The sequence below is a fragment of the Bos indicus x Bos taurus genome, chromosome 14 (assembly GCF_003369695.1).
Source record: "Bos indicus x Bos taurus breed Angus x Brahman F1 hybrid chromosome 14, Bos_hybrid_MaternalHap_v2.0, whole genome shotgun sequence".
Classification (NCBI taxonomy): Eukaryota; Metazoa; Chordata; class Mammalia; order Artiodactyla; family Bovidae; genus Bos; species Bos indicus x Bos taurus.
Window position 1 is genome coordinate 8,952,883 of NC_040089.1, and position 25,669 is coordinate 8,978,551.

General features: G+C 45.4%; 1 protein-coding gene across 2 annotated transcripts in view; it reads left to right on the forward strand.

The window, feature by feature from the left end:
- Positions 1-23,383, forward strand: part of KCNQ3 (potassium voltage-gated channel subfamily Q member 3) — a 300,343-nt gene extending 276,960 nt beyond the window's left edge. The window contains exons 10-15 of one of the 2 annotated variants that reach the window (XM_027560818.1): positions 4,730-4,932; positions 5,747-5,849; positions 8,374-8,505; positions 10,508-10,606; positions 12,368-12,452; positions 14,524-23,383. In XM_027560818.1, the coding sequence (XP_027416619.1) occupies positions 4,730-4,932; positions 5,747-5,849; positions 8,374-8,505; positions 10,508-10,606; positions 12,368-12,452; positions 14,524-15,240 (1,339 nt within the window). In that variant the 3' untranslated portion in view covers positions 15,241-23,383. Of the gene's footprint in view, positions 1-4,729; positions 4,933-5,746; positions 5,850-8,373; positions 8,506-10,507; positions 10,607-11,075; positions 11,575-12,367; positions 12,453-14,523 lie in introns of those variants that run through there. The other variant, XM_027560820.1, reaches the window with a different exon arrangement.
- The last annotated feature ends 2,286 nt before the right edge of the window (positions 23,384-25,669 follow it).

Consider the following 25,669-nt stretch of genomic DNA (forward strand, 5'->3'; position numbering starts at 1 on the left):
CCTCCAGAGGCAGCGCGCTTTCCACTCTACAGCAGCTCCTTTATCAGCTGAGGTTGGATGCATCTTGTTAATCAGAAGCTCCAGTGTTGTTTTTTCTTCCTTCCTTCAGTCAACATCATAATGATGCTGTAAGGGCTTGCTATGTGCCAGGCACTGTGTTAGGTGCTGGATAACTAGACAAAGGGCAGTTTCTGAACAAATAGCTTACCCTTTTCATGTCTTAATGGCAGCTCCATTGACTTTTGGGTGGGATAAGCCTTTGTTGTGGGGGCTGCCCTGGGTGCATTATAGGAAGTTTAACAACATCCCTGGCCTTGACCCACTAGAAACCAGGAGCACCACCCCCCCAAGTTATGTCAATCAAATATGATTCCAGACTTCACCACGAGTCCCCTGGGGGCAAAATCACCGCTAGTTGAGAGCCACTGCTACAGTGAGAGAGTTCCTCGTAAGGTGAAGATTTCATTATGATGGCCAAGTGCCGTGGTTGAGAAAAGCCTCAAAACAATGCACAGTGAATGGTTATCTCGTTGACCCAAAAGTGGAAGCGTGCCTGGGGACTGCTGCTTGGACCAGGTTTCCAGCAAAATCAGTTATTTGGATAAAAGATAGGATGAACGTTTTCCCAGGCACAGGTCACAGCTTGTGCTGAGGCTGGGAAGCATGAATAGGGGAATGCACAGAGTTTAACACAACTTAAATTCCGTGTAGTCAAAGCTATGGTTTCTCCAGTAGTCATGTGCAGATGTGCGAGTTGGACCATAAAGAGTGCTGGGCGCTGAAGAATTGGTGCTTTTGAACTGTGCTGCTGGAGAAGACTCTTGAAAGTCCCTTGGACAGAAAGGAGATCAAACCAGTCAATCCTAAAGCAAATCAACCCTGAAGACTCACTGGAAGAACTGATGCTGAAGCTGAAGCTCCAATAGTTTGGCCAACTGATGCAAAGAGCCTGGGTGCTGGGAAAGACCCTGATGCTGGGAAATATTGAAGGCAGGAGCAGAAGAGGATGACAGAGAATGAGATGGTTGGATGGCATCATCAAACTCAATGGACATGAGTTTGAGCAAGCTCTGGGAGATGGTGAAGGATAGGAAAGCCTGGTGTGCTACAGTCCATGGGGTTGAAAACTGTCAGACACGACTTAGCAACTTAACAAAGAGTTCCCAGAGCAATAGCCCAGGGCAAGGACTGTATAATCTTGCCAGGAAAGAAAAACCTCCGTCTCTAGTCTGTATTTCCAGTTTTCCCAACTCACGTTTGGAAATTGTTTGTCGGCCCTTAACAAATCAGAGACCTTAGCTTTCCAAGGAAATCTGATGTCAGCTTCATGGAGAGCTTTTCTTGTAAGATCTGCAAGCCTTCAAATACAAGGCCTGAAATATGCACTAGAAATCCATACAGAGAAGGGCCGAGGTGGGTTTTGAGTTTCAGGGATGAACTTGGCCTTGCATTTGATTATCCTTTAGGGTCTTGGGTTTCAGGCAACACAATTAAAAGTAAGCTGATCACCCACTTTGCTGGAGGAAGAATTCCATAAGCCTCTTAGGTGTTATGGCTGTGAGTAACTCAGAGCTGAGATTTCTGACCTATGGCTAACGCATCTGGATTCGTAATACTATTGGAATTTGTCTCATAAACTGACCTCTGTGACCAATGGGGTATTAAGTGAACATGGCCAAAGCAACTCAGACTGTTAGAGATAGAAGTGAAGCATTTAAATGCCAGATAAGTGAATTCTCAGTACTCACAGAGACAGAACCAAGCAATCTCTTTCATTATCTAATAGTCAGCACCTACGCTGAGATTCAAATCAGGACAGAGTGATGGCCATTACTTTTGTCTCGCTTAGTTTTTCTGGAATTAAGCTCCTCATATATTGATACTTATCTCCTGCTGTGGTCAAACTCAGTGACGGTGGTGAATGTTTCAGACTACCATTAAGTACAGTAAAATTATATATATATACATATATCCTGAGAACTCACCTCAGTTCATTAAAAAAAAACCCACTATTTTTTTTTGTGGCTTAGGAAATATTATCCATCCTTTTTACACATGTCATTAGCCCCCTGCTGTTTCTGTGGGAAGAGGATTATTTACCGAGATAACGATGACAGCCAGCATTTATTGAAAGCATCTCTCGACCGTCCGCCTCCCAGACAGTCAGCTAAGCACTTTACGTGCATTCCCTCATTTAACCCTTACGCAACCGTGTGTAACGCGGGCTGATCCCCATTCTTGTGCACGAGGAAGCTGGGACCCAGACAGCATGAGTTCTGTGTCCTAGGTCACCTGTTTTTTCAAGACGTTTCCCCCCAGGTCAGTTTTGCCCCAAAGCCCCGAACATCAGGATGTACTGAGCAGGGGTGTGGGTGGGTTCAGAGATAAGCAGGCAGAATCCTTGCTTTTCCAGGGCTGCACAAGCCAGTGGGGCAGGCGGGCATGGGCATGTAGAGCCTTGACACTGTATTAAACCCAGAGACAAACACAGCCTGTCTCGGAAGCGTATGGGGAGTAGTTTCCAAGAAGGGACACTTGGGCAGTTTTAAAGGGCTGATGGGAATGAGGTCAGCTGAGAAGGGAAGAAAGAGCATGGCTGAGTGCACCAAGGCATGCAGGAGGGGACTTGGGGATGGGCAAGGGGTCTGATGCGGATGGAATAATGGATCTGCTTGGTATAGCAAAGACAGGTAGGCAGGGGCCAGGAAGCAGGGGGCCTGAGCAGTGACTGTCCTAACCTCCCTCTTCTTAGTTCATGGCTGGGAAAGCCTTCTGTGTGTCTTCAGCGATTTCCTGCCTTGTTCTGTATTTTTAGCCTCCGGATGCTGATTTCGTCTCCATTAGTCATAACCTAGTGCTGGTCAGGAAAGCCACTCTGAAAAATCTGGACCGGCTCAGGAAAGATGGAGCCATCTGAATTTATCCTGATGGGTGGGTTATTAATGTAACAGTGTTGTGGGACAGAGAACAGTCAGACAGAGTCAGGAGTAACAATGACTCATCCATATATTCATTCATTCTTTCATGAATCAAATATTTCTTAGTGCCTTCTCTGTGCCAAGCTGAAGGCAAGAAGCATCTTGGACAGTATCACGTGCAGTGGTCCCCAGATCTCTCCTAAGCAGGGTGTGGTTAGGCTCACTTAACCATGAGAACCAGGTGTTCAGAGAGCACAGGGCACCCGCTCAACAAGAGATGTTCCCACCTCTGCAGTCCCAAGGCCAGGACCACCTCACTACACCAAGCTGCAAAGATGGCAGCAGCTTCTGGTGTGAGGCACGTGACTGTCATAACCAGACATCAACGTTAGAAATACTCAGTTATCTCAGGCTGATGAAAAGCTGATTTGACAACCCACATTCATATTCATTCGTTCACTCACTTCTCCACAAGTACACACACACTTGCTGGGTGCCAATTCCCGTGCGGGTGATGAGGAGAAAGAAGCTGAACTGAGTGTATCGATGTGTGACACACACTAGGGCTCTTTCTGGTCTGTGCTGCACCAAAGGACATCATTCCTGTGTCCACTCGGGTGAGAGGCAGAGGTTAAGAAACGGAAGGAGAAATTGCTGTTTATAGGGCACCTGTGTGCTGGGCTCTATGCCAAATCCTTGACAAACAGCATCCCATAGCAACCACGTCAGGTGGGACATGCTTATCCCTATTTTAAAGATGAGGTAATTGAGGTTTGAGAAGGTCACAGATTTGCCCAAGGACACGGAGATGGTTTTTGCACCAGGACAACTTTCTATTGGATTTATTGGCTTTTTTCTTGTGCCTAGAAGACTTTCAGCTGTATGCTGAAGTTCCCTGACCCTTTCTCAGAATAATAACTTTGAATTTACAACTAAAATGCAGACAGTTACAAAAGAAGCTGATTATGTTGAAATGTAATTATCAAAATAAACTTTTGAGATGCAGTCAATACGTGTGTTTCTTTGTGATGAATCTAATGATGTGATATCGTGGCACGTAGAATAATTCTGTAATTTTGATGCAGTGATGAGCATAGCAATACGTGAAGGTAATAGGATATAAGATGATCTGTAATTTCTTATAGAAAGTCACAGGATACGGCTGGGGCATTGTGGGTATTACTGGGGTTCATTCATACATTCATAATTGAAAGACATGCTAAACTTCGTTTTGAGATTCTTGAATGAAAATCTAATTAGTAAATTTAAAATGCAGTGCTTTTCCCATCCAAGCTCATGGACCCCACCCCCCAAAAAGCTCTGTCCATGGTGAGGGGGAGGTGTCTATGGACACCAGGTTAGGGTACCTGCTTTGTGTCATTTACGTCATTCAGTTCTGTTTAAGGAACACTTGATAAGGCTTAGCCTCTGTGGGTCACCATCTGGGCACCATGGAGTGGTACCGAGGAAGTTGCTGATGCAGAGGAGGTGGGAGTGGAGGAGGACCAAAGCTTTGCTGCCTGCTACCAGGAGCTGGCGTTTTATATCCTGGATCTCATTTAAGCTGCACTTAAGCATATGAGGAAACAAATTCAGAGAAACACACCAGAGATGCACTAGCTAGTCAGTTGCCGAGCTATCATCTGAAGCAAGCCGTGTCCCTTTCCAAGCAGCTCAGTCAGATTGAGCATCGGAGGCGCAGGTCCTATTCCCGCGCGGAGGAGGATGTATACGTCATGATGGAGAGGGACGGGAGATTACGAAAGCCTGCACTCAAGGAGGAAAATTGTTCACTTTTGCTTATTTTGTAGCCAAAAGCTGGGTCTCTTGGATCGGGTTCGCCTTTCTAATCCTCGTGGTAGCAATACTAAAGGAAAGCTATTTACCCCTCTGAATGTAGATGCCATAGAAGAAAGTCCTTCTAAAGAACCAAAGCCTGTTGGCTCAAACAATAAAGAGCGTTTCCGCACCGCCTTCCGCATGAAAGCATACGCTTTCTGGCAGAGCTCTGAAGGTAACCCCTTCCTCTTCCTAACCCTGTGTCCTCCACGTCTTCCCCCTCCGTACCCTGCGGAAGAATCCTGCAGTCTACATAATAGCCGGCTCCTGCTGCCCTGAACCAGCTTCTGGCTTGTTTTATTCTCGGCCCCGGGGCTGTGATAGGTTCCTGCCCTCACCCTGGGCGCAGAGGGCCCACGTTAGCTGTCCCTCCGGGCCAGGGTCACCATGTGTGCCTGCCCAACCCCTGCAGGGATCCTTGAGACACACCGCATGGTTCCTAAGGGTGGCCTGTGATGAGCGCATTGCTAAGAAGGTCACGTTGAAGGATGGAGGGGGCCAGGGCAGAGTAGTCTGGACACCTGGGGACCTCCACATCCCAAGGGGGTGGGGAGAGATATGGGAGAAGTGTCTTGTGGGGGCTGTTGGAGCGAGTGCCCCTTTCACTTACCAAAAGGGAGGATGAGCAGGGCTCAGAAAGTGACCTCCCAGCTCACGGTCACAAGGATAAAGTCTGACAGAGCCAGAGTCTGAACTCAGGTGTGTGACAAACACCTACGTGCATGCCCTTGGCTGCCTCCAAAGGGGCCACTTGGGAACCCTGGAACACACACCACCCTCCCCGCCTTCTCCCCCAGGCAGCCGTCCAACACAGCAGGCACTTACCAGGCTTCTGGATTATGGGAGGGAGATGCTGAGAAAGTCTGAGTGACGTCACCCCTGGAGAGCACATCGGGGGTTCTGAAATGGAAATAGAGGCTTGGGAGGCTGAGTTTGAAGGGCTCTGTTGAAGTGGTGGCCTGCCGTTGATATGGGTGTCTCCCTCTCAGATGCCGGGACAGGGGACCCCACAGCGGAAGACAGGGGCTACGGGAATGACTTCCTCATCGAAGACATGATCCCCACCCTGAAGGCTGCCATCCGAGCCGTCAGGTAAGCACCTCCTCCCACTTTAGGCCTCCCAGGCCCCAGCTCCTCTCCTCCAGGTAATGGCTTTGTAAAGTGGTCTTGGGCTTTGGGAAGGTGGGCAGGAAATTTCTCAACCCCTGGGTCAAGTTCAGAGAGTATGTCAGTTCTCTAAGTGGGGGGTGCTGCCGAAAGAAAAGTGATGACGACATTAGCAGGTCATTAGCAGGTTGGAGACACTGGTGATCCTCTTGTCTGCCTTTGCCACTGCTCATTTTATTTTTAAACATTCCTATGGGAGTGTGGTTACTTTGGGCTTCTGTGGTGGCTCAGCGGTAAAGAACCCGCCTGCCAGTGCAGGAGCCACAGGAGACGGGGGCTCGATCCCTGGGTCAGGAAGATCCCCTGGAGGAGGGCATGACAACCCACTCCAGTGTTCTTGCCTGGAGAATCCCATGGACAGAGGAGTCCAGCGGGCTGCAGTCCATGGGGTCTCAAAGAGTCGGACATGACTGAAAACTTAGCACACATGTGGTTGCTTTACAGTGTTGGGTTAATTTATTTTAAATGCTGTTGGTGAGGGAGGGTGTGTTGACATGAAGTTTTCTTCTTTTATAGGCTTCTGACTCAAAATAGCTTTTCTCCCATCTGTCTTCATTCATTTAGTTCTTTTTAATTAGCATTTTCAACATGATAATCAATTATAGGATTTTTTAGTCTGTTTCAGACGAGACTTATAATTCACCCTGGCTATTTCTATGTTGCTTGAAATGCCATAAGAAAATTAAGAAAATATGTTACAACTTCAAGAAAACTTTGGAATGTGAGTTTATAAGCACTCCACCATGATGGTAGTGAATTCTAGAAACTAAGTCAGAGTCACTAAGAACTAGTTATGGTATTTTCAGATTTTCAGTCCAATAGAGCAGGAAGGACAAAAGTTTATAATATGTGGCCCTCAGCAAAGCTGTTGACATGGTTCTTCATGACATCACTCTGTACAATGTGCCAGAAGTATGGCTGGATAAGAAACACAACTTCCTGGATTCTTAACTGGTTGAATGATCTTATTCAAAGAAAACCAATGAATGAGTCTGTCAGGCTCAAAGGAGGTCTCTGCTGAGATGCTTCCTGGTCTGGCTTCTGCTCCATCCTTTGGAGTACTCTCATTGATGCCCTAGTTCAGAGGTTGGCAGACATTTTTTTGTGAAGAGTCAGATATGTAGTAAATATGTCAGCCTTTATGATCCCTAGGTCTCTGTCGTGTTTAACTTTGATCTTGAAGTGCAAAGGAAGCCATAGACAGTATATAAACGAATCACTGAGGCTGTATTCCAACACAGCTCTATTTTCAAACACAGGCAGTGGGCCAGACTTGGCTGCAAGCCACAGTTCCTGACACCCACCTTAGGTAGAGCTGTGTAATGGGCAGGCTTAGAAAGTGACATAGAATTGGAAAGGTTAGTGACTTGAATGGTACAATTGATAGATCAAAATAGTGTTTAGAGGCTGAAGTCATGGACTATGACAAACAAAATGAGTCTTGAATGCACCATTAAAAAAAGCTTATACAAGTATGAGATGGGAGGACCTGGGTTGTGATTCGGTGTTTTAAATTGACACTATGTTCAGCAAGAGTTGACCTCGTGAGGGAGATTTCAAGAAGATTAATCACCTAAGGTGACTTTATTGATTCCCAGGAAGATGGAGGTGAGGATTCCAAGTTCTGGGTGCCCCACTTTATTAACAGCCTGAAAAAACTTGAGGAACCAAAGCTAGCTTTTCTCTTCCAGGAGCTGATAAGCCAAAGGATTAAGGAGGCTATTGAGGAAGAGATATGTCAGCTTTCCTCAAATAGGAAGCAGTGTGACGCAGCTGTTAGGACCATGAGCCTTGTCCCCATACAACCCTGGGTTTCAGGGAAACTCTGACATTATCAGCAAAATGGCCCTGGGAAGAGGCTGAAGTTCCCTCGGCCACAGTTCCATCATCTGTGAATCGATTTATTAGCAAATTATCAAAAATGAATCTAGCCCAGTGTCTGGCATGTAGTGAAAGGTGAAAGTGTTAGTTGCTCAGTCATGTCAGACTCTTTGAGACTCTGTGGACTGTAGCCCATCAGGCTCCTCTATCCATGGGATTCTCCAGGCAAAAATATTGGAGTGGGTTGCCATTCCTTTCTCCAGGGGATCTTCCAGACCCAAGAATCAAATCCAGGTCTCATGTACTGTGGGCAGATTCTTTATCATCTGAGCCACCGGGGAAGCCCAATGTGTAATAAATGTTAGCTTTTATTGTCACTGTGAATTCCTTATTATTCATATGAGTGAAAGGGATAGTCATGAAGAAGAGACACCAGCCAGCCTAACTCAGTGTGGTTCCAAGAGGTGGAACCAGGACCAGGAGCAGGGACTTCTCATCGAGTCGTGTCTTTCTGGTTCTTTTATTCCCACCACCACCCCCCACCCCACCCCAGAATTTGTTCATCTTATATCATAAGTTCCTTCACTCTCCACTCCTGATGCACAAATGTCTCTACTTTGCCTGGCAGAATTCTACAATTCCGTCTCTATAAAAAAAAGTTCAAGGAGACTTTGAGGCCTTATGACGTGAAGGACGTGATTGAACAGTATTCTGCAGGGCATCTCGACATGCTTTCCCGAATCAAGTACCTTCAGACAAGGTAAGGCAGCATGCCTGGAAGGGTGGTGCCCTCCTGGCTGCTGAAGAATCGGCCAGGGAGACCGCAGAGCTGAGGGCAAAAGGCATCCACGAATCCGCAATGCAGGGGAGAAATGTTAAGAACAAAAACACTCATCAAATAGAGACATCAAGGCCAACCAACGTGAGATCGAATGAGCTGGGAAGAATTTCTGTGAAATTGACATGGCTAAGATTAACAGTCTGATCAGGCCTCAGGGAGAGAAAAAGCATGTGTCTTACTTATCCCTAACTCTGATCCTTTGTATATGCCAAAAAAATTCAGATTATCTAAAATGAGTCTAGTTGGCTAGTTCCAAATATAAATTTTTACTCAATTAAAAGTTCGTCAAGAGTTAGTTGTAACAGTGAACGTATGGAAACAGCATTGATTCCTAGCTAATAATTATCACCCTTTTTGTTGATCACCTGGGCATTTCACATGTATGTCTCCAATCCCTTATAACCCCCTAAGGTTTTGCATTAGAGCTGCCATATATCAATGAGAAGACCAAGATTTACAGGACAATGATCTTGCCCAAAACTACCCAGCTAGTAGGTGGCAAAGCTGGAAGTGAAACCAGATCCACCTGGGTACAAAACTCCTGTCCTCTGTAACATACCTCCATTATATAAATAGTGATTAAGAAAAGAATGGTACCTGATCTCATTAAAAAGTTACGCCACCATCAAATGATATTTTTACAGTCTATATAGTAAGATAAAAATTATGTGATCTATAGTGGATATATATGCATAATATGATTACTAATAGCACATTCAGAAATGTATACATACTTGTACATATTTATATACTTTGGCCACCTCATGCGAAGAGTTGACTCATTGGAAAAGACTCTGATGCTGGGAGGGATTGGGGGCAGGAGGAGAAGGGGACGACAGAGGATGAGATGGCTGGATGGCATCATCGACTCGATGGACATGAGTCTGAGTGAACTCCAGGAGTTGGTGATGGACAGGGAGGCCTGGCGTGCTGCGATTCATGGGGTGGCAAAGAGTCGGACACGACTGAGCAACTGAACTGAACTGAACTGAACTGAGATACATATATCGTGGAGGAGGGCATGGCAACCCACTCCAGTATTCTTGCCTGGAGAATCCCATAGTTAAAGGACCCAGGCCGGCTACAGTCTATAGGGTTGCAAAGAGTCGGACACAACTCAAGTGACTTAGCACACACGCATGCACAGGGTCAGTGGAGGAGCAGTTGGGTTTGCAGAAGGACGTAGAGAGGCATGGCTCCTTCTGAGTGCCACGGTCCTGGGCTTGTGATAAGCCTCCCAGGCTGTTTCCATTGAGCACGGGGCACCGTAGCTCAGTGCCGGGTGGGGGGATGGTATTTGTCTTCTGTTGTGCTCAGGGTGACATTGATGGGGGGGCTATAGGAGCTACTATTAAATTCATCCCTCTAGTAGCTGGAGGAGCCTGCCAAGCTGCAGGGAAAAGAGGGCACAGCTGAAAACAGAGCCTAGGGCTTAGCAGGAAGACCTCCCTGACTAGAGGTTTTGGGTGAAATGAAAGAGCTGGAAGACCAGACCTGCTGCAGCATACCTGACATTTTCTGTAAGAAGGAACAGGAGGCAGCTGTCACCCTGTCTCTGTGGTTCGATTGCCTCTCTCCTCTGGGATGGAGAGATGCTCTTGGTACACTGGGCCAAAAGAAAAAAAAAATGATGATGCATTAAATTAGAAAGTCTCTCTCCAGTGTCTCGTTTGCTGTCGGCAGTGTGGAGGGAAGTGTCTTCCTTCGTAGGCGGGAGGAAGGGACCAGCAATTAAAAAAAAATAAATAAATAAATAAATTAGAAAGTCTTTCTCCTTTCCTCTGTCTTTCTCTTTATGCTCTTCTCTTTTATTTTCCAAACTCGCAGCTGATGACAGAAGAAAGAGAATACATTGCTTTCCTCTCTTTTCATACAAAGCTCTCTGTCATTTAATCCCCCCTCTTTGTGTGCTCTCTTTCAGAATAGATATGATTTTCACCCCTGGACCTCCATCTACTCCAAAACATAAGAAGTCTCAGAGAGGAGCCGCCTTCACCTACCCATCCCAGCAGTCTCCCAGGTGGGGCCCGGGGGCATTGACTGATGGGCTGTGTGGTTCCGGAGCCCACACCGCATTCCCATGCCCAAATCCCCATGCCCAAGTCTCAGCTGGGTTCCTTTACCGTGGGGGTGAGGTTGCCATTCCCCCAAATAAGATGAAGAGAAAGAGCCTGCAGCCTATTCCGGCCTGTGGCCGTTTGAGAGGTTTCTGAATGAAAGCCTTGCAGCCACACTCCTTTGTATGGCTGCTGAAAATGCAACTGACGGTTTCCTAGTTAGAAAATAAAAAGAGACTTGTGAGGTTTTTTTTTTTTTTGGAACCGAAAGAATACTTCATGTTAGCAGAGCCCAAGGCATTCCTCCTGGCCAGCTGTTTTGGCTTTTTTTAAACTTTCATCAGCCCCAGAGACTGAGAAGGAAATCAGCTGTCCAGCCCCAGAGCAGCTCTGCTCTCTCTGAAAAACTGTCTGAAAATTGTCCTTTTATAGGTGATGAGCCAGGATCCTTTAGAAAGCCCGCTGCCTGCATTTACACTTCCTTATTCCCCAGTATCTTCAAGGCAAGTATCAATAACATAAATGAGTGAAGGGAGGTAGGTGTAAGAAATACCATGCAATGTATAATAATAAGGCTCTTTATCATTAAGGAAGGAAGAGTGTAAGGCGGGCGAACAGAGCATCTAATCTTGGCTTCAGTTCTGGGGCTAGGCAAGGGGTGAACCACAGGGCCCTGAAGAACCTCAGGTCTGCTCTTGCTAATTTTAAGAAAGAAGATCCTCTGTTTCCAGATACTCTAGTTTCTCAAGAAAAGCTGAATATTCAGATCTGATGTGCAATCCTCCACTTTTGAATGGCTCCAATGTTTAAAACCCTGTGCAAGCCAAGGAAAGCACTGGTGGGCTGGATTCAGCACAGAGGCCACTGGTTTTTGACATCTGATTTAATTCAAGACTGCTCCAGGACCTCCCTGGCTGTCCAGTGGTTAACACTTCACACTTCCAATGCAGAGGGTGCAGGTTCGATCCCTGGTCAGGGAACTAAGATCCCACATGCCGTGCAACACAGCCAAAGATTGGAAAAAAAAAAAGAAACACTGTTTTACCCAAACCTGGCCAGGGACCTAGAAGGAGTAAGTAGCCTAGAGAAAAAACAATTGCCTAGAAAGTACCAAGCATGAATGGTTTCAAGCAGTAGCTAGACTCCCTGAAAGTTCTCGTCTACATAGGACAATATTGAAACAAACTGGAATTTAGGCAGATGTGAACTGTGGTTGGCCAAGGAGCAAATGCAGCATGTCTCAATCCTGTTCCCTACGAATATCATCTTTGGCATCATTTTCCAGATTTTGCATCTGTTTTCCAGTATTAGCTAAATGGAACAGATGAAATATTGGTTTCCAAGATGAGACAACCATGCTCCATCATCAACCAGTGTCTGTGACGGAAAGGCCAAGGAACATAATTTAAAGCAATCAAGCACTCTGGGCACAGTTAAGTGGTGTATTAAGTTAAGCTTGACACAGAGCTTCCTAAGAACAGCGTAATAGTCAGCTTCACATTTTCCTACAGTCAACATGGTAAGTATGAGACATCCCTGGTGAAGGTAGGAAACGCTGGCCTTTCCCAATGCCCGTGGGCTGCAGAGTTCCATGGGCTCTTCCAGACTCTGTAAGCCTGAGCACAAGCAGGGTAGTCCCAGGGACCACGGCCCACCTAGCTGAAGTGACCTTGCAGAGCAAAAATAGGTATCATGATCTTACAGCATTATGGGCTCTTTCCTAGGAATGAACCCTATGTAGCCAGACCATCCACATCAGAAACTGAAGACCAAAGCATGATGGGGAAGTTTGTGAAAGTCGAAAGGCAGGTAGGTCCTTCCTTTCTCCCACCAAGAACAAGTATGTGGAATTTATTTTCAAATGTCATTTTTTTTCATAGGGAGATAACAGACTTGAGTATCTACCATTCATCAAGGAATCTGGAAATAAAATCATTGATTTAGCACTTTACTGGCTGGGTGATCACTTGCAAGTGAATGAATTGTTCTGAGCCTCAGTTTCTTCATCTGTATAATGGGGATGTTAACACCTCATGAGGTTGCTTTGAAGATTAAATCAATTGATACCTGTAAATTACCTAGAATAGTAGCTGGCACACAGTAAATGCTCAACAAATGGTAGCTACTATGATCATGAACTTCATGGTGTTTAGGAACGTTAGTGCCCTTCTCCACATTTTCGGTATTTTTCTGCATTTGTTATCCTCCTTCCGTGAAAACCTGGGTCAGTGTGTGGCCTGTGTGAAGGGGCCCGGAGGAGGGCAGGCTATGGGTGGGGTTCATTCAGGGCAGAAAGAAACCCATTCAGTTACAGCATCCCAGGAAGTCCACCTCTCTTTTCTTCAGTGAAGTGGCTTGTATTTTAGCATTGTTTGGCCAACTTTACCTGGGAAGCCCACCTTCCTGGTAAAAAAAATCTGCCGGCAATGCCTGAGGCCTAGGTTTGATCCCTGGGTCAGGAAGGTCCCCTGGAGAAGAAAATGGCAACCCAGTCCAGTATCCTTGCCTGGGAAATCCCATGGCAAGGCAGGCTACAGTCCATGGGGTCACAAAGAGTTGGACATGACTTAGCGACTAAACACACAATACACCCAACTGCACTAGATAAATAGCACCGTCAATTTTCTTTAGGATTCCTATCAACCCTTTTATTTTATTCATAACCCAAAATTGGATATGTGCAGAAGAGATAAGAGAAAATTTGAATAATTACCCTTTTTTAGTGTGTCAAGAATATCCTTTTCTGCTGTTAAATTTTAATTTGTCATCTCAGCTCTTCCGTTTACCTACTCTGATGTTTGATGAGTTACTTCATCTCTCTGTGCCTCTATTTCCTCAACTGAAAAACAGAATAATAGTATCCACCTCATAGGGCTGTTGTGAAAATTAAATAAGTTAAATAAGAAAGTTAATATGAAAAATTAAATAACTTTAAAGTGCATAGTAACTGCTAGAGAAGGATTAGTTATTATTAAGACTTGGGTACCAACTCAGCCATGACCTTGCTCTATGCTTTGTGTCGTCAACTATAAGAGGGAATGGTAGACCTGCCTTCAGTCCTTCCTGGTGAGTTGTGAACTGTCAGAGAACATCCCATGCACACGTGCATGTACACTTGTGTCTGTACACGCATGATGATTTTAATATGTTCTCAATTTTGTAGGTAGGAGCAGGTAGATGCAGCTGATCTCAGCATACCTTCTACTGGCCTCCAAGGCCCCTAGGGAGCATCTCTAGTTCTGAGAAGCAGAATTCTTGCTAACCACTGCCCTTGTACCCGTGGGGCTTACGTCCCCAGGTAGGGGGAATGTGCGCAGACAATATAGATGCTTCTTTAAGGGAATGTTTACAAATCAAGAACTCCTCCTCCTGGATCCAAACAGGAGCAGCAAGGCCACCTTCTCCTTGGGTAAAACTTATCCTCACACCATGTCTCTTGCTTCCAGGTTTCTGGAAAGCCCTTACCCTGTTTTTTTAGATTAGCAGAAATCCGTGCAGGCTTCACAGGTGGCACAGTGGTGAAGAATCTGCCTGCCAATGCAAGAGACACAGAAGACATGGGTTCAGTCCCTGGGCCAGGAAGATCCCCTGGAGAAGGAAATGGCAACCCACTCCAGTGTTCTTGCCTGGAGAATCCCTTGGACAGAAGAGCCTGGCACAGAGTTGGACATGACTGAACGACTGAGCACACATGCACGCATCCATGCACAAAGCTCAAAATCAAGAGATACAAAACAGTTAACTGTTATGATGATTATGCTTTATGGCAGGAACCGTCTTCCTTTCTGGAAAGTAAATGCTATGGTTTTTCCTCACCACCAATAACAAGTGCCCGCCGGCCTGGAGAAAGCAGTAATGCCCAATTCCTTGTGTTTTCCAGGTTCACGACATGGGGAAGAAACTGGATTTCCTGGTGGACATGCATCTGCAGCATATGGAGCGGCTCCAGGTGCACGTCGCCGGCTTCTCCCCGAGCAAGGGGGCCTCCTCGCCTGCCGAGGCCGAGCAGAAGGAGGACCGCAGGGATGCGGATTTGAAAACCATCATCTGTAACTATTCCGAAACGGGAGCCCCCGATGCCCCCTACAGCTTCCACCAGGTGCCCGTCGACAAAGTCGGCCCCTATGGGTTTTTTGCCCACGACCCCGTGAACCTGCCCCTAGGGGGACCCAGTTCTGGAAAGGGTCATGCGACCCCCTATGCGGAAAGGCCCACCGTCCTGCCTATCTTGACGCTTCTCGACTCCCGAGGGAGCTACCACTCCCAGGCGGAACTGCACGGCCCCTGTTCGGACCGAGTCTCCCCCCGGCAAAGGTGCAGCATCACCCGGGACAGCGACACGCCCCTGTCCCTGATGTCAGTCAACCACGAGGAGCTGGAACGCTCGCCCAGTGGCTTCAGCATCTCCCAGGACAGAGACGATTATGCGTTTGGCCCGAGCGGGGGATCGAGCTGGATGAGGGAGAAACGGTACCTGGCCGAGGGTGAGACGGACACGGACACCGAGCCCTTCACACCCAGTGGCTCCCTGCCTCTGTCGTCCACGGGGGACGGCATTTCTGATTCGATATGGACCCCTTCCGGCAAGCCCACTTAAAAAAGGGGTCGTGGGCTGGCTCCTCCTTGTAATGTAGACAGACTTTGTATAGCTCACTTGCTCTCACACCCGCCACATCCCCGTGAGATCACCAGGGGCTGCATCACACGCATGCATGTGCGTGGTGGCCCCACCTGGGCGGGGGCTTGTCGTGGCCTTTTATGTCCCCCGGTCACCACAGTGAAGCCGCTTCCTTTCAAGCATGGTTTGCATGACTTTACACTATATAAAATGGTACCGCTAACCTCTTTAGGATACACATTTATCCGCTGTTCTTACTTTGAATCATGACTGGACCAGTACAGGGAGAAATTATGGATGAGCCGTGCCGTGTGTCTGTGTGGTTGGCTGCTTTGGGTTTTGGTTTGGTAAGCAGAGAAAGTCGTTTCCGTTGCTTCTCACATCACCGCCCCTTTGTGTAAAACACTCCAATGATTAGTTGTTTTCTTCAACAAGCCAATAGTTCCCTCAACAAAAAAGCATCATGTACCAAGGAGGTTGCCTCTTGAGCTAAAATGTGAGGGCAGGAATGAGATAGCATCATATCTGCCAAACTAAGAATTACAAAATTATTTTATTAAGGAAAAGCTGGGAAAACCTTCCAAAGGCTCTCAGAGGGACCTCACTTGGTCTGTCGTTGTCAACTCTCATGCCCCAGTTTCCTCATCTATCAAAGGTGGTGGCAAGTGTAACATTTCGGATGAGTTGTGAATAGGCAGGGAGAAAGCAGGCACACACACGCACATTAAATAGTTCCCAACTTATGTAGCCAAAGATAACAAAATGTGTCAGCAGTGGGGCGCCCCTCGGGGCAGGAGTTAAGTTCAGGGCCTTCAACACGAGGTTCCAATTCACATTCCTCCCTGTGACACTCATACAAGATGTCCGAGTCACATAGGAACTGGAGTCAAGAGGGCACACAAATTATCTGGTCCAGGACTTTCCTTGTAAAAATGAGAAACCGCAGGCCAGGTAAAGAGAGATGACTGGGATGTCCCCAGCATCCCCCAGGAGAGCTGGCTCAGTCAGCTGGCTCTCTCCAGGCCCTGGTCCCCTCCTGCCGACACTGCCCTGCAGTTTACACAGTGGGACCAAGATGCTGGTACCCTGTGTTGTGTAGAAAGTGCTCATGAGACTGTTTATCCAAGTGGGAGGGAATGTCTGCTTTTATTGCAAAACATGTTTGATGCTTTGCATTCTGGATCCAGAAAAAAAATCAGTACCAGGAAACTACAACATTTTTGACATGCAAAGAGGCAAAATTTCCAGAACCATCCAGTTTGACCCCTCTAGATATTTGAAACCACATGTAGCCATAAGACTAGCTAAAGTGTAAGCAGACAAGCTGAAGTGCACTGACCTCCTGTATAAGTATCAATATGAAGCAGAAGCCATCCTGTTAGGAGATGTCGCTGCTCTCTGAAACACGTTGATGGGAAAGAGTTCCGTTAGGCTTGGGCTAATTAGCTAAACGACTCCACCGCAGTGTTATTGTCTCACTCTTCACAAGTCTAAGGGCCGTTGTAGATGGTTGCCATGGTGACCATCAAACCGATTGACGTGGAATGTCTGCATCCCACCAGTATTCTCCCTCGCATTGTTGTCGAGAGCCAGAGTGGCTGTGGCAGGTTGACGTCAACAAGGTTGACAGTTTCATCATTACCTAATGCAAGGATTTTGCACTATATTGGAGAGAGGAGCTTCTTCCTCAGAAGTGGGTTTCTTTCAACCACATGTCAACAGGTATCTCGTAAAAAGCTCAGAGTACAGTGATAATGAAGGGTCAGCCCCTGACTTTAGGACTTACAACCAAAGCCTGAAGTCCTTGGCATTGTGAATGGTAGAAAGGAAGTTGTATGTGAAGAGTCCCATGAATAGATGGGTGTTGACCTTGAAGTCCCAGGTAGGAAATACAGAACAATGAACACATACATCAGACATGAAGCCCCCTCCCCTAAGGTTTGCTATTGGACTTTCTGGCCATTTGAAGGGCAAAGGGCGTGGGTCATTCGATCCTTCTTCTGGCCCCTATAATATGGCTGCAAGTGCCACTGGAGTGCATGACCCAATAAGCCTTATGTTCCTTCCTTAGGGCTTGGTTCTTGATTCTGATATTCCTGAAATCTTTCATCAAAAATGACTGAGCCATCTAACATGCCAATTATTTTTCTAACTTATTAATACCCCTTCAGAACATACTGGTCTCAGTATCGTACAAGTAGAGGCATTTTCCAAGAACTCAATGGAGTTCCCAACTGGAAAAGTGAGACTTTCTCATCCTCATGTTAAAAATAGTCATCATGGATCCAAAGTTAGATGATTTCCTTAGGTTCTTTTAGTAACTGACAAAGGACTGGAATTTGTATTTTGTTCCAAACCATAAGAAGGCATTTAGCTTTCCTGCTGAGTCATAAGGCCAGGATGGCAGAGATTGGATTTGTGTTGATTATATAGCCCCAATGCAGTATCAGGGTAGACAAAGGCAAATTAATCTTCATGAATGAATAAATGATAAGAATCTTAAGAGCTATTTTTCCCATCTAAGAAAACAAAAAAAGAAAAAATTATTTTCTGGATTATTCTGCTTTGCTATTCTCTTAAAAAAAAAAAATCCAGAAATGCAAACCAAACCCTATTCAAGTTGCCTGCCCACAGACGACATCATCAACATGGCTGTCATTGATGAAGTAGAAATTCAGGGTCTAGGATTAAACATAGGTTATAGGGAGAAACAGTATGTGCTTCCACAAACATCTTTTTGTCAAACCAAGAAGCAGAATGCTGGAATAATCCAACAGAACTGGTAAATAACCATTACCAAGATTACTGGTAAATTGAGATTATTCTACCAAGATTATTCTACTTCACATATACCAGTGGTTTATCTGAGATTATTCTACCTCGGATATACCAGTGGTTCTGAAGAAACTACAATGGTTCAGCCAAACTTCATGAAATAATGACAAATTAATTCCATTGTAAGAATTAAGTATGACTTTCTCAAGGGAAACTGTGCAGCATGTGCATTCAATCTCTGTATGTTACAACATGATATATGCAAATTTTAACGTCCTCTTTTAGTAGTATCAAAATTAATTAGATAAATCCACTTTCCAAATGTTAGATTAAAGGTGATCCTATTGGCTGAGAAGAAAGTACTAGAGATCACTTTTGAGTTTGGAGTATCAAAGACTAGCACACAAGCAAATTCTGGATGTATTTTTATTTTTAATTGTGAGAGGAAAAGGAGGGGGGGAACATCAAATTGAGAAAGTTCTATTTACTAATTGTGTTTGTTCTGGAAGCTGAGAGGTCAGATTTATTAGATATAGCATTGATGTTATAAAGCTCTAATTGTCATGAAAACAGAGCCAGACGATCCCAAGGTATACTATAGGTCAGTGAGTCCATTAATCAACAATATGCATCGAATGCTTATTTTGTGTAAGGCAGTTAGTTCCTAAGACACTGTGAGTTGAAAGAATAATTACTTATAGACATTATTAATTGTTAATGCTAATATAACAGGAGCTGCTCATAACTGGCCAAGATCATTGTCATAATTCTATGCCACTCAAATAAGCGTGATAAAAACACTAATTTGTTTGTTCATTGCCAAGATTTATTAAGCACCACTGTCTTCTAGGCACTGCACAATGCACCAGAAATTCGAGATAAGAAAAACATCAAAATCTAGGACTCTAGTGGCCTTGAATTATTAAAGGTCCCTTCAGACTGTGTCTACCAAAAGTGGAAAGAACCTCATTTCATCCCTGCAGACAATTGTATATAGACAGGAATGCTTCCACGGTTGGAATCAGTGAGAGCTTGAACATGGAAGAATGTGAAAGTAAAAACTGCATCGAAGTGGTAATGACCCCATCAGCTCAGGAAAGGCCAAATGGGTCCTACGGGGACTTTAAGTTCCATGCTTTGGACTTTATGGCTCCAGATAAGCTGTGGAAGGAGAGTTTTTAGAGCATCTGAGAAGGTTCTTGGAGAAGCCTTCCTCACCAGATTGCTGCCATAATGGACCCCAGGCAAGGAACTGAGGCAGTTCCATTTCGTTGTGTTGACTGAGAGATGCTTATCGTAAGGACCGATATACAGCATCTATTTCAAGAGAAAAGCTTCTAGAAACCTACAGACCAGGTTCTTCTGGGCCAAGAGAAGAACTGTGTCCAGTGTCCTAAGATGTCAACTGAATTTTGAACAGTCTGCCATTCTCAACCCAGGCTTCCTCCAGAAGATGCCAAGTAACTGCTCTTGGTTTTCCTAGAATCCACACACAAGAAACCTAGAACCACAAGGACTTTCTTTGCTTTCTGAACCCCAGGCACTCCGAGGAATCGGCCCCACTGCCCTCACTTGTCTTCCAAGGCATGTTTGTTTCAGGATAAACTTTTGAACAGACTGTAAATCCTTTCTTTGTATTGAAATCAACCCAAAGTTCTTGTGTTACTGATACTACACTATTTAAACCTGAGCCTAAATCAGGTAGCAGGTAGCACAGTGCCCAGGTCAGAGGCAGATACTGTCTGCATAGACTTAGTGCTTTAGGAAACAGGAGTGGAAAATGCCAAGAGCTTGGGAGGATATAGAGATGCCCTGGATGAAAATTTGAGTCATATTCAAACATGGCTTTTCTGGCAAATTTTTATTTTCAAAAGAGCTAATTCACATAGATAAAACCCTTAGTACAGAGACTGCCATATGCGGGTGACTACCATTCATGTTCATCTTTTTACAGTATATGTGGATTCCATTGCCTGAGTCTTTGGTGTAACTCACGAACTCTAAACTTACGCTAGAAGATCTTTTTCCGAAAAACAGTGGTGAAGATACAACACCAATTTGTACACGACAGGATCAAGCGCTTTCACAATTGCCATTTAAATAAGGACATCTCTAGAAATAAAAATGCTTCCTTTCTCCATCAAAATAAGGAAGAGCAGGAATGTCAGAAGGAGGAGACCAGGACTGTTGGATCCCAGTGTTCGGGTCATGGAAGTTCCCTGGAACACACTGTTTGTAGGCCGTAAAGTCAAATAGGAATAATTAAATATAAAGAGATGAGTGGTTTCAACAAGGAAAGTCAATTGTGCCATGATATTTGTGAGACAAATGCTAGAAATGAGTGGAGAGCATCCAAGAAAGAGTTTAAATTTGCTGAAACCCTCCCCAGGGGGCTTTGTTCTCAGCTTTGAACAGTCTCAGCTCCAGCATGCCTGCAGGGAAACTGTGACTAGTATTTTCCTCTATTATCATAGATGCAGGAAAGTAGAATTTCATAGACTTCTAGATGCTCAGAATGAGAAGAGACCTCAATTACCCAGAAAAACCACTTCTCTTTTTGTATCAGGAAGCAGAGGCTCAGAGCCAAGGAAATCACATTTACTTGATCAGTGACTAAATGAGTGATCGTGTCACAGAATCTGGAACTCAGATCTCCTACCTCCTAGACCAGATGTCAGAGATCAAAAACTAAGAGTAAAATACCCAGTGAGAAGAGAGCATTGCTCTTGAGCCCAGGAGATGAGAGAAAACTTCCCGGTCCACTGGAGCAAATGCAAAAGTAGACACATGTTCGAGACATCTTCCCGTCTCGAATATGACTGAGGATCCCATGCCTTGAAAGATGACATCATTCCTTCTTCCAAAACCCTGCTGTCGTCAAAGGCATAGAAATACCACTGCTGCTGTGAGCAGTTGAGGAAAGGAAAGAAGAGCCCTCCTCCCTTCCCCTCCCCGACCGCTCCCACTTTATCCCCTCTGTGTCCTGCCACGCATAGACCGGTTCATCTCTTTGGTGCATCGCTTAGACCCATTCAGCTTCAGAGTCATGTCTCAGACTGCATCCTTATCTATAAACCCATTTACCAGGATTTCTCCTCGGGAAAAAAAAAAAAAAAAATTATCGAGTTTAAGAAATGGGATGTGATTTCTTTGGGCAACTATTTACCCCAAGTCACCAGGTCTGCTAAAATTGTCCCTTTGCATGGGGCTCTCTGGGTCTCTCCTGGGCACAGCCTGTTTGCTCTTGCTTTGCCCAGAATGTCTGTCTTGTTCATATCACAGCCTAGTATTCTGGTGTCTTCACCTAGACTACAAAGAAGCAAACAGGATTTAACTGCAAATGTCTTATGTTCCTGTAACTAGAAAATTGTTTTAGGAAATGAACAAGGCTCTGTCGGCTCAAAGGAGGATTTCTGTAGTGATTTCCACTCAAGCTGTGCTTGGGATAGATTTTCCAGAATTCAGCAGGGCTGCCCCACAGCCCTTGTTAAACCCAGTAGCAGGATATTCATTTCTCCTGAATCAGGCAGAACCAGGAGCTCCTAAGAGATAGAAAGAAAGATGGTCAAGCTCTTGGATGGCAATAGGTGACCCAGTGTTTTTAAAGACTGTCTGGGGTTGAAATAAGTTCCAGAGAGAAATAAATCAAAAATGGGCTCTTTGTAAGAATAACCTGACTTATAATTGAGCAATCAAAAGCCTTTCCCACAGATTAGGAATATATCTGTAATTCCTCTTAGACTTGTCAAATGGACTATACAATTTGACATCCCAGAGTAAGACAAAATGAGAGCATGTTTTCTTTCAACGTTCTATTCTCTTCCTCTGCCCACAAGACTGTGGTCAGGGAAGGGGGAGAGGGGAACGTGCCCTGATCTCTCACTTGGGGTAGCATGGGACATCACAGTTCTCTCTCTTGAGTTCCTGCAATCCTCATCACAATCCCGCCGGAGAAGTGTTACCATTTCCAATGGTAGAAGTGTTACCATCTACGATGGTAGATGAGCAAGCTGAAGCTGAGAATGAGAAGCCCTCAACAAAATCCATGTACCTGCAAAGCCCGTTGTTTCTCCCCATCCCAAGTCTCCCAGGTCAATGGAAATGCTCTCAGACAGGCCCTGGGATCTTCCACAAATCCTTGCCCTCCTCCACCCTGTCACCTTTCCAGTTGAATGATTGCAGTCCCGTTGGGTCTCTAGAGAGAGGAGTGATTCTTGCCTTGACTGTTCTCCTTGCTTTTTTGTGGTCCCCCCTGTTCTTTTGAGCGGTTTTACATTCCAGCTGTCGGCGGGAGAAAATAATGCCACATAAATTGTCTGTCTGGTTCATGTTGGAATCCACTAGCTCCTGGAGTTTGGTATGGCTACAGATAATCCCACAAGTTCCCCTTGTTCTTTATCCCCAAGGATCTCCTTTCATTGTTTTAACCAAACAAGTTCAAATGTCCCTCCCTCCTGACTCTGGTCTTCTGTCTCTAGACTGCCCCTTTATTCCAGGGCTTTGAAATCCTGCAGAAACAGTTGGGTCTTCAGAAACACTCTCTGGGATGCCAAACGCTCAGAACAGTTTTTCTTTCTCCATATGAAAAGATCAAGGTTCCCGGGGGGAAGCCAACCTGATCTGATAATTGAGCTCTTATTTTCCCTCTGAATCCTGTTCTAAGGGACGGGAGGATAGCTTCACCCTCCAGAGTTCCTCTGAGGGTTCAGAGTCCGGGTGGGAGGCCAAGTTCCCAGACTGGGGGCCACTATCTTGTCGGGTGTCAGAGGCTTTGCTGTTAGAAATGTGAGGTAGGCTCTGACGCATCTTGAACATCACCTTAGAAAGATGCGCTGGCTTCATCAGACCTGTCAATCCTTCCCCATTTTAAAGGCAAATGCTTTCCGCATTGCTTCCAGTGCGATATGGCTCTTCTTGTACTTTTTCCTCTTCGTAATGTAGGAGTGATGGAAAATGCCAGTCTTTGAGGAGCACATGGAGGTTTCCAGCGACATGAATCCACTGGATCTGATTTTGGATTGTACTTTCTTTAACCCCCTTTTACGGCATAGAATTCTGGTGCCTTGCTCCCTGAATTTGTCTCCATGCTAACAAGTAGGCTTTCTTCACATCCTGGCTTACACGGGAACACAACTCTTCCACAAGTGGCCTTTAGTGCTCTTTATAATATGATTTCCTGTAATTTTTAAACTGTATGTGTAATTTATATTCTGGCTGTGTCCAATCTTTGAACAACTTTACTAGGTTGATTTCCATATATATTATGCAAACAATTCTTACCTGATTTTTTATGTTCTATCTTAAATAAATACTGCACCACTTATTAATAAATAGACATTTCAATGACCGTGTGGCATAATGTTCTTTGCTTCATTAATGACACAGAGTGACAAATGAGGACAGTTCTTTGTTTTGGGTTTTTTTTTTTTAGTATTTATTTATTTATTTGGCTGTGCCAGGTCTTAGTTGCGGCACACAGGATCTTTGATCTTCCTTGCAGTATTTGGGTAATTTAGTTGCGGCATGAGAACTCTTAATTGCAGCTTGTAGGATCTAGTTCCTTGACCAGGGATCGAACCTGGGCACCTTACATGGAGAGTGGAGAGTCTTAGCCACTGGACCACCAGGGAAGTCTCAAGACAGTTCTCCTTTGGAGAAGTTTCACCTCCTAGACCATGTGGAAGGAAGACCATGCAGGCGACTCAGAGAGACTGTAAGTCGATGGAGGGGAAATGAGTGAAGCTCATGTCAGATTGTCTTCCTCTATCGTCAGTACAGCTGGAAGGGATGATTTCTCTTGAGAGACAGGGTGTTGGAGCAGGGAACTTTGGGGGCATTACTTACCATTTTTCTGTCTTGGTTTATCATCTGTAAAGTGAGGAGGAAAATGTGTGCCTTGAGGGGTCATTATCCTCCTGAAGGATCAAGCACTCAGCAAGTCTTCCATGAGTGAAAGGTTTTGACTCTATCTTATAGTTGCCTCCCTGGCTGCCTTAATTGGGTTTCCATAAGAATAGAGACAGGATATTGGGTGCAAGTAGTTTATTTGGGAAAAGTGGAGAGACAGGAACAGAGGGAGAATGGTCAGTAAAGAATGTACTCCCCTGTGGGTAACTGGGCTCATTTCCTCTAGGAACTCCCTGTGAACCCACGTGAAGTGTCCCAAAGAATTGTTCCACCTGAAGACAGGCGTATGGGCATTCATCCACCGAGCCCTGTTCTTCCCTGGTGGAGGGTTGCCCCGGGGCATTAAATGCCCTCCTCTGTCAGTTTCCTGGGCTACAGCTGAGCAAGCTCCCCAGGGCAAAATCTCAAAGGCAAAGGAGCAGAGACGCAACCAGCGGAGGTGATGAGCTGTCTGAGTGCTGTGACCACAGGGCAGAAAATAGGCAGGGCGACCTCAGCATGTGGCACCTAAGTCTGCCTGAAGACCCTCCATACACACAGGGAAGCAAAAACCCAGCCAGGTTGCCACAAACCACTCTAAGTCAGAGGACAATGTTGGCGAACACTGGGCAAGCTGGTCATGGCGGCCACGAACTTATTCATTGTTAAAACAATGCCTGTAACTTCTAGGAAGCAGGTATAAGTTCTACTAGAAGGTCATCCTTCAGTTCCAAGGTCCACATTTGTTATCACGAAGGCCTGAGACTGACCTTGCAGTTGAGAAGAACATCCAGTCTGCAAACATGTGTCCCTCCCGCAGTGAAACATACCCACCTCCGGTCTCAGGTGACTGTATGACAGTCAGAGAAAGAGCCTAAAAATTATATCCCTGAGAAAATCCCTTTCCATCTGCACACATGGAGCAAAAGCCCATTCACAGCCTTGCATCCCAGGTCCGCCCCGGAGCCAGTTATTGTTCCTAACAATGTGGGCTTCCAACAATGAGCTCAGGCAACTGGCAGACCCGGGACCCAGTGGCCTCCCCACACTGAAGATGTGTAAGAGGTCTCCCCTGAGAAAAGTCCAATTGTCCTTGTATCCTGCCTCCACATCAAGTATGAAAACATCCCCAGCAATTTATCTTCTGGTTCCGGGCAGGTCAGCCCCAGGCCAGCAGACGGAAAGGGGGGTTAGCAGAGGGAAATAGAGAAATAATAGAGATCAAATCATGGACAGCCTCCTGGGCCATTATAAGGACACTTGCTTTTACTCTGAAAGTAAAAGACAGGAAGTTAGTGCAGGACTTTGAGTAGAGGGATGACAAGATTTGACGGATGCTAAGTAGGGCTTCTCTAGGTGCTGTATTGAGAATACACTGAATGAGGCAGGGGCAGAGGCAAGGAGCTTAATCAAGAGCAATCCTAGCTTAGCAATAATCCAGGCGAGAGCCAAGCATGGCTTGGACCAGAGTGATGGAGGTGGGAAGAATGCATTTTAAGTGTAGAAATGACAGGATTTGCTGATAGAGTGAATGTAAGGTGTAGAAGAAGGAGAAGAAGCCAGGGAGATTATATAGATTTTATCTGAGTGCCTGGAAGAATGAAGATATCATTAATTGAGATGGGAGTAGATTAGAGAAGAGGCTAGTTCTTGCAAATGGCCTTTTGCATATTAAATCTGAGCTACATACAAGGCATCTAGTGATATGTTCAGTAGATAGTTGAGCATGTAGTTAAGGGGTTTATTT